This window comes from Lotus japonicus, chromosome 2 (genome assembly GCF_012489685.1).
Source record: "Lotus japonicus ecotype B-129 chromosome 2, LjGifu_v1.2".
NCBI lineage: Eukaryota > Viridiplantae > Streptophyta > Magnoliopsida > Fabales > Fabaceae > Lotus > Lotus japonicus.
This window is the reverse complement of record NC_080042.1, coordinates 81,918,214-81,930,644: the sequence shown is the minus strand read 5'-3', so window position 1 is coordinate 81,930,644 and position 12,431 is coordinate 81,918,214. Positions and strand designations below refer to the sequence as shown.

At 35.7% G+C, this 12,431-nt stretch overlaps 1 protein-coding gene and 1 pseudogene across 2 annotated transcripts; both read right to left on the bottom strand.

The window, feature by feature from the left end:
- Positions 1-172: 172 nt before the first annotated feature.
- LOC130740223 (disease resistance protein RUN1-like) lies at positions 173-5,944 on the bottom strand. 2 transcript variants are annotated; one of them, XR_009020086.1, is made up of 7 exons: positions 5,238-5,942; positions 3,912-5,013; positions 3,534-3,815; positions 2,657-3,379; positions 1,964-2,574; positions 1,782-1,837; positions 173-458 (listed from the first exon to the last, which is right to left on the bottom strand). XR_009020086.1 is itself a non-coding variant. In XM_057592754.1 (6 exons), exons 1-6 carry the CDS (start codon positions 5,720-5,722, stop codon positions 2,273-2,275), a joined length of 2,712 nt encoding a protein of 903 aa, XP_057448737.1. In that variant the 5' UTR covers positions 5,723-5,944; the 3' UTR covers positions 2,121-2,272. The 2 variants fall into 2 exon arrangements, 1 of the variants encoding a protein (XP_057448737.1); XM_057592754.1 differs by lacking the exons at positions 173-458; positions 1,782-1,837 and having other exon boundaries at positions 2,121-2,293; positions 2,476-2,574; positions 5,238-5,944.
- A 3,708-nt stretch (positions 5,945-9,652) lies between these two features.
- LOC130740228 (uncharacterized) lies at positions 9,653-11,413 on the bottom strand (annotated as a pseudogene).
- Positions 11,414-12,431: the final 1,018 nt, after the last annotated feature.

Below are 12,431 nucleotides of genomic sequence, written 5' to 3'. Positions count from 1 at the left end.
AAGATATGGGTCATAGCTTGAAGGGGAGTGACCCAACATAAAACTAAAGATGCTATACAATCCATGAAATGGAGTTAAAAAGTTGGGTATGAAGCGTTCCTCTTAAGGGGTGGCTTCTTCTCAGTTGAATCTAAGCTTCGGATAGAATTTGGCAGAATAGGTGCAAAACATGTAAAGATAATTTGACATTTATACAACTAGAGAATATAATTGAAGAAGGGTCATAGATGGTGTAGTAATGCATTTACATAAATCCACTGAAAATCTGGTTGGCAAAAGGGATATAACAACTGAAGATAAAATTACACAGCCATATCATGAAGACAACTAGACAAGGAGGATGTGGTTACAGCCCTCAAGGCCCTTATGTGTTGTTGAATGAAAGTAAAGTAGAAGATACTCGCACAGAATGCGCCGCAGCAATCAAACAAAGAACACCTTCCGGCAAGGAAAGAAACCTGTGTAAAGAAAAAAAAACATCACAGAAGGGAAGATGGTTAACAAGACATGTTAAGATGCTTGAAAGAGAATTGACAATCACATTCAGATAAGGTTTCAACCCCAATAGACTACGGATTATGAAGTCAAATATGCAAAAGATTGCAAAGGGAAGTTATACTTAAAGATGCAGGACAGTAACAAATGAATAACAACTTAGCAAAGGAAATCTGTAGAGATTGAACAAAACAAGCAGTGGCAAATATTTGAGAACCAAATTCCAGTGTGTGCATGAAGGATGCCTCATTTCCCTCATAAGAGTCATAACTCATGAGACAAGCCTTGACTCTTATTCAACTAATTTCTCATGGAAATAAAATTGATTTTTTCAGATTGTTTTCACATCTTATCCAATATACACTCAGCACAGTAAAAAATATGAATTCAGGCAAACTGCATAATTATTAGCCTCCTCACAAAGCACAAAGATCTTTATCAATTTAGTATCATGTACAGATCTACCTATATGCTTCACCCAGTTAATCAGCAACTAACCCAAAACAAATCAAACACAACTAAAATTTTACCAACCGGATGAAAATGAAAAAAGATAACAAGTGCCTCTAGTAACAAATGCCTCTAGTAATCATTCATATATGCAATGGTTAATGAAGCATCTATAAACCGTGCTACAGAATTCCAAAAATGCATTGAATTACTGAACGAGCCTTGATTCCCATAAGCCATTCAGCTAAATTTTCCTCCAACATGGAGCTAGCTAGGCAGCTCTACTATTACAAGCCCTGAAGGCAAAAAAATGCTTCCTCTTCAGGGTTTCAAGATAGAGAGCACATGGTCCCTCAAATTTGTTAAAGTTTACTATTTTATCTGTCTCTTCTTCCAAGTTAATAGGTCCTTACAGATAGTGATGAAAATTTTGGGTTTCTACAATAGTGTTTTGGCTTAAGAAAAATTAAAAGAACGAGAGTTTACATACATTCGGAAACTTCAATCAATTTTATAGTTCATGACTACTGCAAACACATTTTATTTAAGTCAGTGAGTGTGCTAAACAAGGTACCATGGAGCTAGCTAGGACACACACATTAATATATCTGAATCAGTGAATAAGAAATTCACATGAATTATCAGGATATCTCACGTGATTATGGGAATATTATTAGCACTTTCTTACTAAACTAGTAAAGTGCTGTAGTCTTTTTTCTCCTTTCCAGAATTGTGTTTAAAAGTTGTAAAATAATTTAATCTCATAAACTGATAAGAAAAAATAGAACTCCTAATAGCTTCCATACAAACAATGGATTCTTGTTAGAAATATCTACCTTTTCTATGCCAGAGTCGAGTCTGTACCTTTTCTCCCTGAGATCTTGACAACTTGCTACATTTGATTCATGACAATCCATGAAAATGGGAAACAAATTACAGTATCATCATGCATAAAACAGAGTATTTGTAAATGCTTAAAAATATTAAAATAACAGAACCTTGCTGGATTAAGTCTTACCTGAAATGGATAAGAATTTGTTTGACAGAAATGTATCTGAAATGAAATTGCTAAGCTGCTTTTCCATGATTTAGCTCATCTGGTGACTCGTTTGTTAAGAGATTGCCCTCTAGAACAGACGAATTCCCATTGTGCTCCATACTGTGGATTAATTGATCCAAATCTTCCTCATATACCCACTTATGCCCACACTTTTTCACCTCGACATGCAATTCTTGGGGATGCGTGTCAATAGATACAAATTCGACTAATTGATTCGAATTGATTAATCGTTCCCGATTAAAATAGAGTAGCACCATGTGATCAAATTCAACTGTGATCAGATCTTCCCTGAAAAGTATCGGAATTTCATAACTGTCCCGCTCATGTTTCAAACAGTAAAACAGAGAATAAATTGGATCGTTCAAATTAGTTGGATCTTTATGCGTGACAAATGTAAAACAGCAAGCAAGACCTATCCAATTTTGGTTCCGCATAACGGGAGATAAATCCACCCGTATTGAATTACCCACATTTTGCTCGCTGAACCACCTTGGAATTTCACCTCCAGGAATAACAATTTGAATTGCATCCAATGAATCCCAGGAGGAGAAAGAGGATTGCATGAGCAGCTGGTACCAAGAAAAATAAGTTAAGTGTTAGTTTACTTGCAGCCAAAAGAGAGCAAAACAGAGATAGGGATCGAGTAGGCACCTTAGCAGATTGGATCATCCAAGAAAAAACGATTCTATAAAAGCTCTTTGTCAGACATAATTTGGGGCAGTTGAAAATACACAATCTTGCCCAATCGACCTGTCTCTCGCTCTGACTTCTTGATGGGAGCTCAGGCAAATATCTCAACTCCTTACAATGCTCCAAGTTCAAACATCTAAGTTTTGAAAGTTGTTTAATGCTACAAGGTAGTGTAACAAAATGGTTTCCCTCCAAATCTAGGTATTCTAAAGAGTGTAACAACCCAATAGCATCAGGGATCTGAACAAGATTGCAGAAGCTTAGGTCAAGCCATTTCAAACATGGTAAACGAGGCAAATAAGGCAGCAATGAACGAACTGAATCTTCATGTCTCCGAGAATGGATGGGGAACTTTAGAAATCTGTAGAAGGATGAAGATGGCTTCCTTTGGATACTACCTTCATTTAACAGATTAATGCTACGTAATTTTGAGCAGCCAGAAAGATCTAGACCTTCAAGAGAACTGAGATGAAAAATGCTACTGGGAATGCTGACTAGATTTATACAATCCTTCAAGTTCAAACCGACAAGCTTTCTTAGGGTGCCAATGGACTCATTGATCCGCACAAGTTTTATGCATCCTTCAAGATTCAGGGACTCAAGATTTGGGGCCTCCGTAAAATCCGGTAGCTTAATAAGACTTCTGGAGTCAGAGAGATTCATACGTTTTAAACTGTGTAGAGGCTGCAGTGAATGACAATAGTAGGAAACAAAATTAATAATCCTTTCTTTTTGTTTCTTTAAGTAACTCAGAAAGAGGAAAGTAAATAAGATAATTTGTCTTTTTATTCATACACTTAAAGAAAATACAAAATTAAAAAATAGTAGTTTGCAATACCTTTGTGCCTTCCCACAGTTGTTTGATGCTACTATGAGGCATGATCAATTCAACAAGTTTATATGGTTGAAAACTTGGTGGCAAACACTTGAAAGGATAATTTTCCCAATGAAGGTATCCTAATTCATTTGAAAGATGATTGAGACCTCCAGAAAAGTTCACATTTTCAAGAATCAACAACTTAAGGTGGCTCATTTTCGACAAAGCATCAGCCCTCATGGTTGTTTCTAAAAACTCTGAATCCCAATGTTTAATAATTATTGCTTGAAGAGTCTTTGTTGCCTATAACATTGCGAACAAGAGATAAAATTTTAGACTTTCAGAATTATAAATTATAGAAAAATGTTGATATACAATTTTGTTCAAAAAATACTTTACCTGATTTTCTAACATAACATTGTGGAAATCCTCACAGTCCCACAACCTGCTCCACTTTCTCGGCTCTTTTGGTGAGTTTTCTCGAACAATCTTCTTGCCCAGCTCTTTCAACAAGTCATGCATTTTGAAATTCCCATAATCATCAACTACGAGTAGTGATTTATCAATGAGAACGGGTATACCAATTTCTGGATGAAATCCACGAATATCCAGAATTTTCTTCTCATACTTTGGTAATCTTCCATCAAATAAACAAGAAATATCTAAAAATATTTCCTTCTCTGCATCATTCAATGCATCAAAACTTACTCGAAGCACATCCATTATATCTTTTTCTGGATATTCTCTCAGTCTAGCCAATGCACTTCTCCATTCAGAAACATCTCGGCCAAACAAAAATGAACCCAAAACGTTTATAGCTAATGGCAAGCGGCCAGCATATTCCAAGACTTCATTCGTCAAGTCAATGTATTCATCACTCATTACATCATCACATTTGAAAGCTTTTATGCAAAACAATTGAAGAGCATCTTGACTTTTCAAGAGTTGAACTTTGTAAACTTCATCCACTGGATACTCTCTCAAGATATGTTCATCCCTAGAAATTATGATGATTCTACTTCCAGCACCTAGAGATCCATGTTTCAAAGCCAATTTGTACAGCTGTTTCACTTCATCGACATTATCAAGAACTATGAGGGCCTTTTTGTGGCGTAGTCTAGTTTGTATCCAATTAGTTGTCGTGGGAAGATTTGACAACTGAAGATTTTCCTCATTTAGAGTTTGACTAAGAATTTGTTTTTGAGCCTCCATTGCACTCTGCTCCCTAAGAAGTTTACTTATATCATCAATAAAACAGGTTGCATCAAATTGGTTAGAGATTCTGTGATACAAAAAAGTAGCAAGAGTCGACTTTCCTAGTCCACCCATTCCACAAATCCCTAGCACTCGAACATCACCATTCGAGTCCAAAACTAGAAGTTTTTCTAATTCTTTCAACGGTGACTGTATCCCAACTACATCATCCGGTATAGTTGAAAACTTGTAACTCAATGTGCATGTTACTTGTTTAATTACTTCTCCAATCTGTGCATCTTGTGGCCTAAAAGATCAAAAGACAAAAACACTGAATATTTGCTTGACATCCCTAAACATAATATATGTATATATAAATATGAAAAGACATAATATTTTATTTTAATGAAATTATTAGAACTCACTTCCAACAGCACAAAATTGGCATTAAAAAGGCATAAACTGTGGCAAATGCTTCTGTAATTAATTAAAAAAATTCAATGAAACCATTGAAGTTTTATTGAAACTTACTTATTTGTTACATCCCATCCAGAGAGATCGGCCACTTGTGCTAGAGCTTCCCTCCATCTTTGAACCATTTGTAAATCTTCTTTGAATCTTTCTTCATGCTTCAGAAAAGCTTCTCCATAATTTCCGCTTTGTTTCCGCACCTCAGATGGAGTCACATCACAGAAAACAGGCAGAACAGTCTGCCTCTTTCCTTCAATGCAATCAGCAATTTTTACCAGTTCTTGTAAGCACCATGTGGAAGAAGCATAGTTTTTTGAGAAGACCACAATCAGAATTTGTGATCCTTCAATGGCTTGTTTAAGCTCAGTGGATATATTTTTACCTTTTCTTAGCATGGTGTCATCTTTGAAAGGAACAAAGCCTTTGTCATAGAGAGCACCAAACAGATGATCAGTGAAGTTGTTTCTTGTGTCTTCACCTCTAAAGCTCACAAACACATCATATTTCCATATCATCGGAGTTGAAGAGCTGCTTTGGATTTCCATTGCAAAAGTGCAAACTAAGTTGTTGAAGATTGATTACTATGCAAACACAGTCTGTTTAGAAATGGAGAAATAGTGGATAAGTGAAGCACCTTATGAGAAACCCAAGTTTTAATCTTTTTTTGTTTACTTTTCTTAGGAAAGTGACAAGAATTTTCTCAGGAAAGTTGTAAGAAGGAAACCATGAAAAGGACTTGTGAGCAACGACTTACTGTTACACTCGATCATTGGTCTCCTACTACGCGTAAGGATACTTTTCTATATTGTCTTACATCCACACATATTCTATCGTCTTCTACTCTAATATTGTTAGGTGAGGATACTTCTATTTTTCTTGGAAAATATTACTTTTCACACATGCTCTGTTTGACTGTAAAATATTATTTGTAATCATCATTACAAATAATTCACGTTCCATTTGAAAATGTATATTTGTCTTTCGAATTATATTCATAATAATATATAATTTATATTAGAACTAAAATTAAGTTATAATAATTTATTTATATTAAACTGAGCCAACCCCTAATAATCAGTGAAGATGAGTTACTTTGCAAGGACAGTGTGTTTATAAATGAAGAAATCGTGGGTAAGTTAGAGATACATAAATTAAAGAATAGAAAAAAGAAAGTTGCCGTTTTAAATTTGTTTTAGAGTAAAATACACTCACTTCCCTCAAGATTTGTAAGAATGACACCCCACCCCATTCTTTTATAAAGGCAAAATTTAGTGATGAAAACAAATTGGTCACTAATATAAAATAATTAGCAGGAAAGTTCTAAGAAGCCAACCATGAAAAGGACAGATTTGTAACAACGCGTTCCTCAGACTTTGTATATATTACGCAAATGATGCCAGTCTTTGATTTTGAGTGTTCAATTGTCAAAATTCTTCAGTCAGGTTGGTTGAATGGGTAAAAGGGAGAAAGTAGAAACAATTAGGAAATGAACGGTGGAGAGACAACTCCTCCCGATGAATGATGGTTGCGGCGGCTCTTGTCGCCGATGAATGATGTGTTCTGAACTTCAACCGCTTCAATTTGAGAACGGGAAAGCCACTTCAAATATCTTTTTTAAATATATTTTTAAATTCAAAGTGGTATAAGAAATCACAAAATAAATATTAAAACAAAACATGGCACAGACTAATATTAGAACATATATTCATTAATTAAATCATTTTTATATTTTAAAAATGACATATTCAAGCATGTTAATCTTCTCTATTAACAACAACAAAAACAACTTCTCGACCCAAAAAAAACAACTTCATGTTTGCTGCTTTTGTGTACCATACGTGAACCCTGTATGAGTTTTTTACTGTCAAGCAGAAGCAGTAGTGTGTTTAGAAATGAAGAAATAGTTCGTACGTAAGTTAGAGATAAAAAGCATATTCTGTAACTGATGCATAAATTAAAGAATAGAAAAAAAAAAGTTGCAGTTTTAAATTTGTTTGACTTTTGGCTGGAAAGTTCTAAGAAGCAAACCATGAAAAGGACAGATTTGTAACAACGCGTTCTTCAAACTTTGTTAGCTGAGGAGGATCCTAGTCATACTACTATAACGAGACAAATCAATCAATTCCCAGCTCTCATTAATTTATCACGGTATGATATCACAATTAGGAAATGAACAGTGGAGGTTAAAGTTCGGTAACCTGTACAAGTGTGGCTCCCTCCGCCGCCGATGGTGAGACAGTTCCATCCAAAGAAGGCACTCATCTTGAGCAGAAGATGATGGCGGCATGCAACCGCTTCCATCTAATAAGAACCGGAAAGCCAATTTGAATATCTTTACTAATTATAGTTTTAAAATTAAAGTGGTATAAGAAATCACAAAATAAATATTAAAAGTTAAAATAAAACATGGCACATACTAATATTAAAAGGTGCTTAGTTTCAAAAAAATAATATATATATTAAAAGGTGCTTGCTAGGATACATCAACACTTAGCTAAGGTATGATACAAGACGTGACGTGGACCAATAACATTTAAGTGTGTGTTTCTTCTTTTTACCATACATGTTTTAAAATGAATAAAAAATTTAAATACACTATTAGATGTCGGTTTCCTATTAATACACATCAAATCGCGTCAGTCATATACCATACAATGAGAGTATGATGGAATTCATATATATCTGATCCATTAATTAAATTATTTTGATAATTAACAAATGAATTATTCAAAGTATCTTATTCTTAATCTTCTCTATTAACTGTGGGTAGAATTAATCTCACCTTTACCGGCTATGAGATACTTGGCCTCATGGTTAAGACAAGAAACATATTTTTACAATTAAATTAATATTTGTTGTTAGTTTTTGCATTTGGTTATGAAAATTGTTTAGCTTCAAATGTGTGAAAACATGGTAGATTAATTTCAAATAAATATAATGAGTTTTCAAAATATTATAGCTCCTTCATCTTTTTTTCCATTAACCAAGGTATCTCATAGCTGATAGTTGTGAGATTAATCTATCATTCAATTGTTAGTGCATTAAGTGGTAGGGGACTGACCAATAAGCTTTGGTTATTAATAAGAGTTTAAATCTAAACTTACAATCACATGCTTGAGGAATGAAGTGTTGAACCACTACATGAGCTCATTTGGTTACTCATTCATCTCTTTAACTTGCTACCTCTTTTAGTAATTTCTCTTAATAATTAATTAAATAGGGATACATATATAACTAACAACATAAATAAACCTTAATTTTTTTATATATAAGAGATAAATAGAAATATTTGTATGCAGCAATTGAAAAATAATAGAGAAAATATATTAAGAAAATAAGAAGATTTCTTAGCCAACAGTAACAAAGGTGCTTTGGTTTTTAGTGGAGGTACTTATGATATAATGAGTTTATGAGTGCTGTTTCGGTGAGAGGTACTTATGATATTAGTCAAATGAACTAATAAACATAGGTCACCTTACCAAAACTGCGGGTTTTATTTCCCCCGCGGCCTTTAGAATTTTAAGTTGATCTACAACCTTCCTCCCCAGGGCACTCCATGGCTAGTTGAGTATCTAGGCTTAGCAAACCAGCTCGCAGTAGTAGCGGTCAAATAGCGCTATGTCAACTAGGCTAGGCCTGGAGTGCCCCTCCTTCCTAACATTTTCTTTTTCATCCAAAAATGAATAAATGAACTGATCATGATTTTCTGCTGCAGAAGTAACCAGCAGCACATCAAGTTTCCGATCAAAGCACAATGGAATATGCCATTTTTCTTCTTATTATTCAGTCTGAATACTGATCCTATTAATTTTCAATCAGTTTACCGGGAGGGTGATGACGGATAAGAAAATGATCCAACAGCCTCCCATGTTGGTGATTTGTGCATTTTAGAATCATCAATGTATTTTAGTAGTAATGTGATCTACTATAGGCTGATGCAATTACGCGTTAGGCTCGGAATCGAGTCAGGTTAGTGCGGAGTGCACGCTCGGTGAGCCAACGCATAATTGACCGCGAATACGAACCGGGGTCCAAGGGGCGGAGCCTAGTTTGAAATTGTTTGAAGAATTGTGACTTTTCGGAACAATTGTGACCATTCGTGCAAACACAACCTTCTATATAAGGTTGCTTGCAGCCTAAGGAAAAAAGACAGAAAACCAGAAACAGTATTCTGAAACAGATATTCGAACAACACAACATCTCTCTACTTTCTTTATCTGTTCTCTTGTGCCAAGAAACAAATTGATGGTTAAGCATTATCCCAACAAAGATTTCGTGAACCCAGGCAATTACAGGGTCGAAATAATTTGTTCGGAAAGTGGACGCTCACGATTCTTGACTTTATCCAGCATTATCACACCCAGTTTTCTAACATCCCATTCCAATTTTTGTAACAAGGGCCAAAAACCAAATTCACTTTGTAATCATATGTATATGCCACAGAAAAAAGAATTAGAATTTCCTTGCTCCTTTCACAACCGATTCCCAAGTCATTAGCTCATTCCACAACAAAATTGGTTTCTTTTCTACCTTTTCACTTCAATGTACGGACATGTTCTATAAGAAACAAGGCTGCCAACAAGTTCCATAAAGAGAAACCAAAAAAGCATAACCTACTCTACTTCAGTCTTGATCTAATCCTTCCTGAATTATGTGCAAGTTATTAACTTGAGAGTTCCCATATTTTGAAGCTGCATAAGCATAGGATGCTAAAGTTCCCACAAGGACCACAAGAACAGCAACAAAGAGCTGAAAGCTAGCAAGCAATTCGCCCCGAACCTCACTGTCATCTGAATGACATGTGATACTATTATCCCTGATCTTACAACCATCTGGTAGCATGGGGCCATAAAGAACAAAGGCAGTCTGATAGAACCAGATGCCTTGCAGTGTTATAGCAATGCCTTTACATAAATCCACTGGAAAACTGGTTGGCAAAAGGGCTCCAGCAACTGAGGATAAAATGCACAGCCCTATCAGGTAGACAAGGAGGGTGTGGTAACAGCCTTCAAGGCCCTTATGTGTCGTTGAATGGAAGTAGAATAGAAGATATTCTGCGCAGAATGCTGCAGCAGCAATCAAACAAAGAGCACCTTCTGGCAAAGGAACAAATCTGTGTAAAGAACAAGACATGTTAAGATGCTAAAAAGAGAATTGGTAATCACATTCAGATGAGGTTTCAAGTTCAACCCTAATAGACTACGGGTCGTGATGTCAAATATGCATAGATATATTGAGAACCTAATAGATTGAAGAGGAAAGTTTTGAGGCAATTGAACAAAAGCAAGCAGTGTTGAACATTTGAGAACCTAATTACAGAGTGTGCATGAAGGATGTGTCACATCCTCATGATTTGTGAGAGAACCTTTGCCTTCTTATTCAGCTAATTTCTCATGGATATTTTTCACATCTTATCTGTATATTCCTTCAGTACACTAAATAAGATAGATTCAGGCAAACAGCATAATTATTAGCCCCCTCACAATGCAAACATATCTTTATAAATTTAATAGCATCTAGCTTTACGCTTCACTGAAATCAGCAGTTAGCCCAGAGCAAACCAAACACAACTATTTTTTTCCTCATCTTGCTTTCTATGAAAACTGAATGTGCAGAACATTGTACCACAAGCAAAGGATGCATAATTTACACAGCATCACTAACTTTTACAACACAGCAGGGGACACTAGGCTGCTTAAAAAACTAATGTAATTAGTGGACACACAGAAGGAGATTTGAGGGCAATTCAGAGATAAACAGTCGTAATCCTTTAACGATAAATACATTTAATTCATATCAGCATAACTAATCCTATCTAAGTAGGTACGGGAGATTGGTGAATGACTGAATGGCTTTAAACAAGGAAAAAAATTAAGAAAATGAGGAACTAACCTGGTCTTTTCGACTTTTCGGTAGGTATGATAACAACACCCAAGATGAAAAACATAAAAAGCATTCCAGAGTGCTCAAAGTCATTCATGTGAGAGGGGTTAAGAACTCCACCAACAAATATCTTGAGGTGAGTTGAATAGAAGAGCTCGATGCACATGTCAATAAAAGCACCAATTGCAATAACATAGAGCTCCAGGTGCATTAAACCCCGGTACAGGATTCCAAACCCGGACTCAAAATGTCTTAGGATTGCGCCAGTATCTCACCACAAAGCACCATATATGCCACACACCAACTACAAAATACAATGTCCCTGGCAAAGCATGACCCTTGAAAGACCCCATGTTTATGCTCTCTCTGGTGTGCTGTTGAATTTTCCCGAGAAACAAAATAAAGGCTTAATCCTCAAATTAGTCTATGTCTTTGTCTCGCCGTCTGATCTAAGTCTGTCACCGGAAAAATTTGTGGGATAAATCCCTATTTTTGCAAAACGTATGGAGCATGTCCTCGCTGGAGCCCGGAGCTCCGGCGAATGATGATTTGGCCTGCTGACTGAATTAATAACACTTACGTGGATTTAAAAAAATAAAAAATTAACACATCAGAAAATTAAAGTAAATTAATAAAAATAAAACAAATTAACAAAATTAACCCTAATCTAATTAACAAACCCCCTTTCAATTTCTTTTTTAACAAACCCATAATCCTTCATCATCCACTGGTCTATCTTCATCATTCTAACCCAGGAAAATCAAGTCCAGAACCGTCCACTCAAATCCTTTCTTCTTCCCCTCTTTTATCATCAACCCAGGAAAATTAAAAACCCATATATGCATTAGAAATCCAACCTTTTAATCCATATGGGCCAATTACCACCGTCCCAGGAAAATTAAAAACTCAGCCTTTTAATCCATAACATGAGTTCATAGAAAGTCCTAAACCATCAGATCCAATTTGTGAAAGCAAACACTGAAATTCAACACACGCCTGACATCAGAAAGCAAGAACTTGTGAAAGAAACAGGTGGAGAAGAGAAAAGAGGGGAGGAAGAAAGGGTTTGAGATTCAAAAAACCTAGAAGCAAAAGAGAAAGGGAAAAAATCCAAATCTGAATCATTGAACCTAGGTCCGGATCCATTGAATCTTTGACGGGAGTTGGGTTTGGGCCCCCCCTATGGGGCTCCGCGCCCCACTTAAAGTGGGGAAATTACGGAAAAACCCCCTTTACAAGAATACGGAATATTAAATTTCGTATTCAATACGGAATATAAAGTTCCGTATTATATTACTATGTAATCGACAGGGGTTTTTTCAAAACCCATTTCAGCGCTCCAAACCATTCCCAACCCTTGCTCTGCAATCT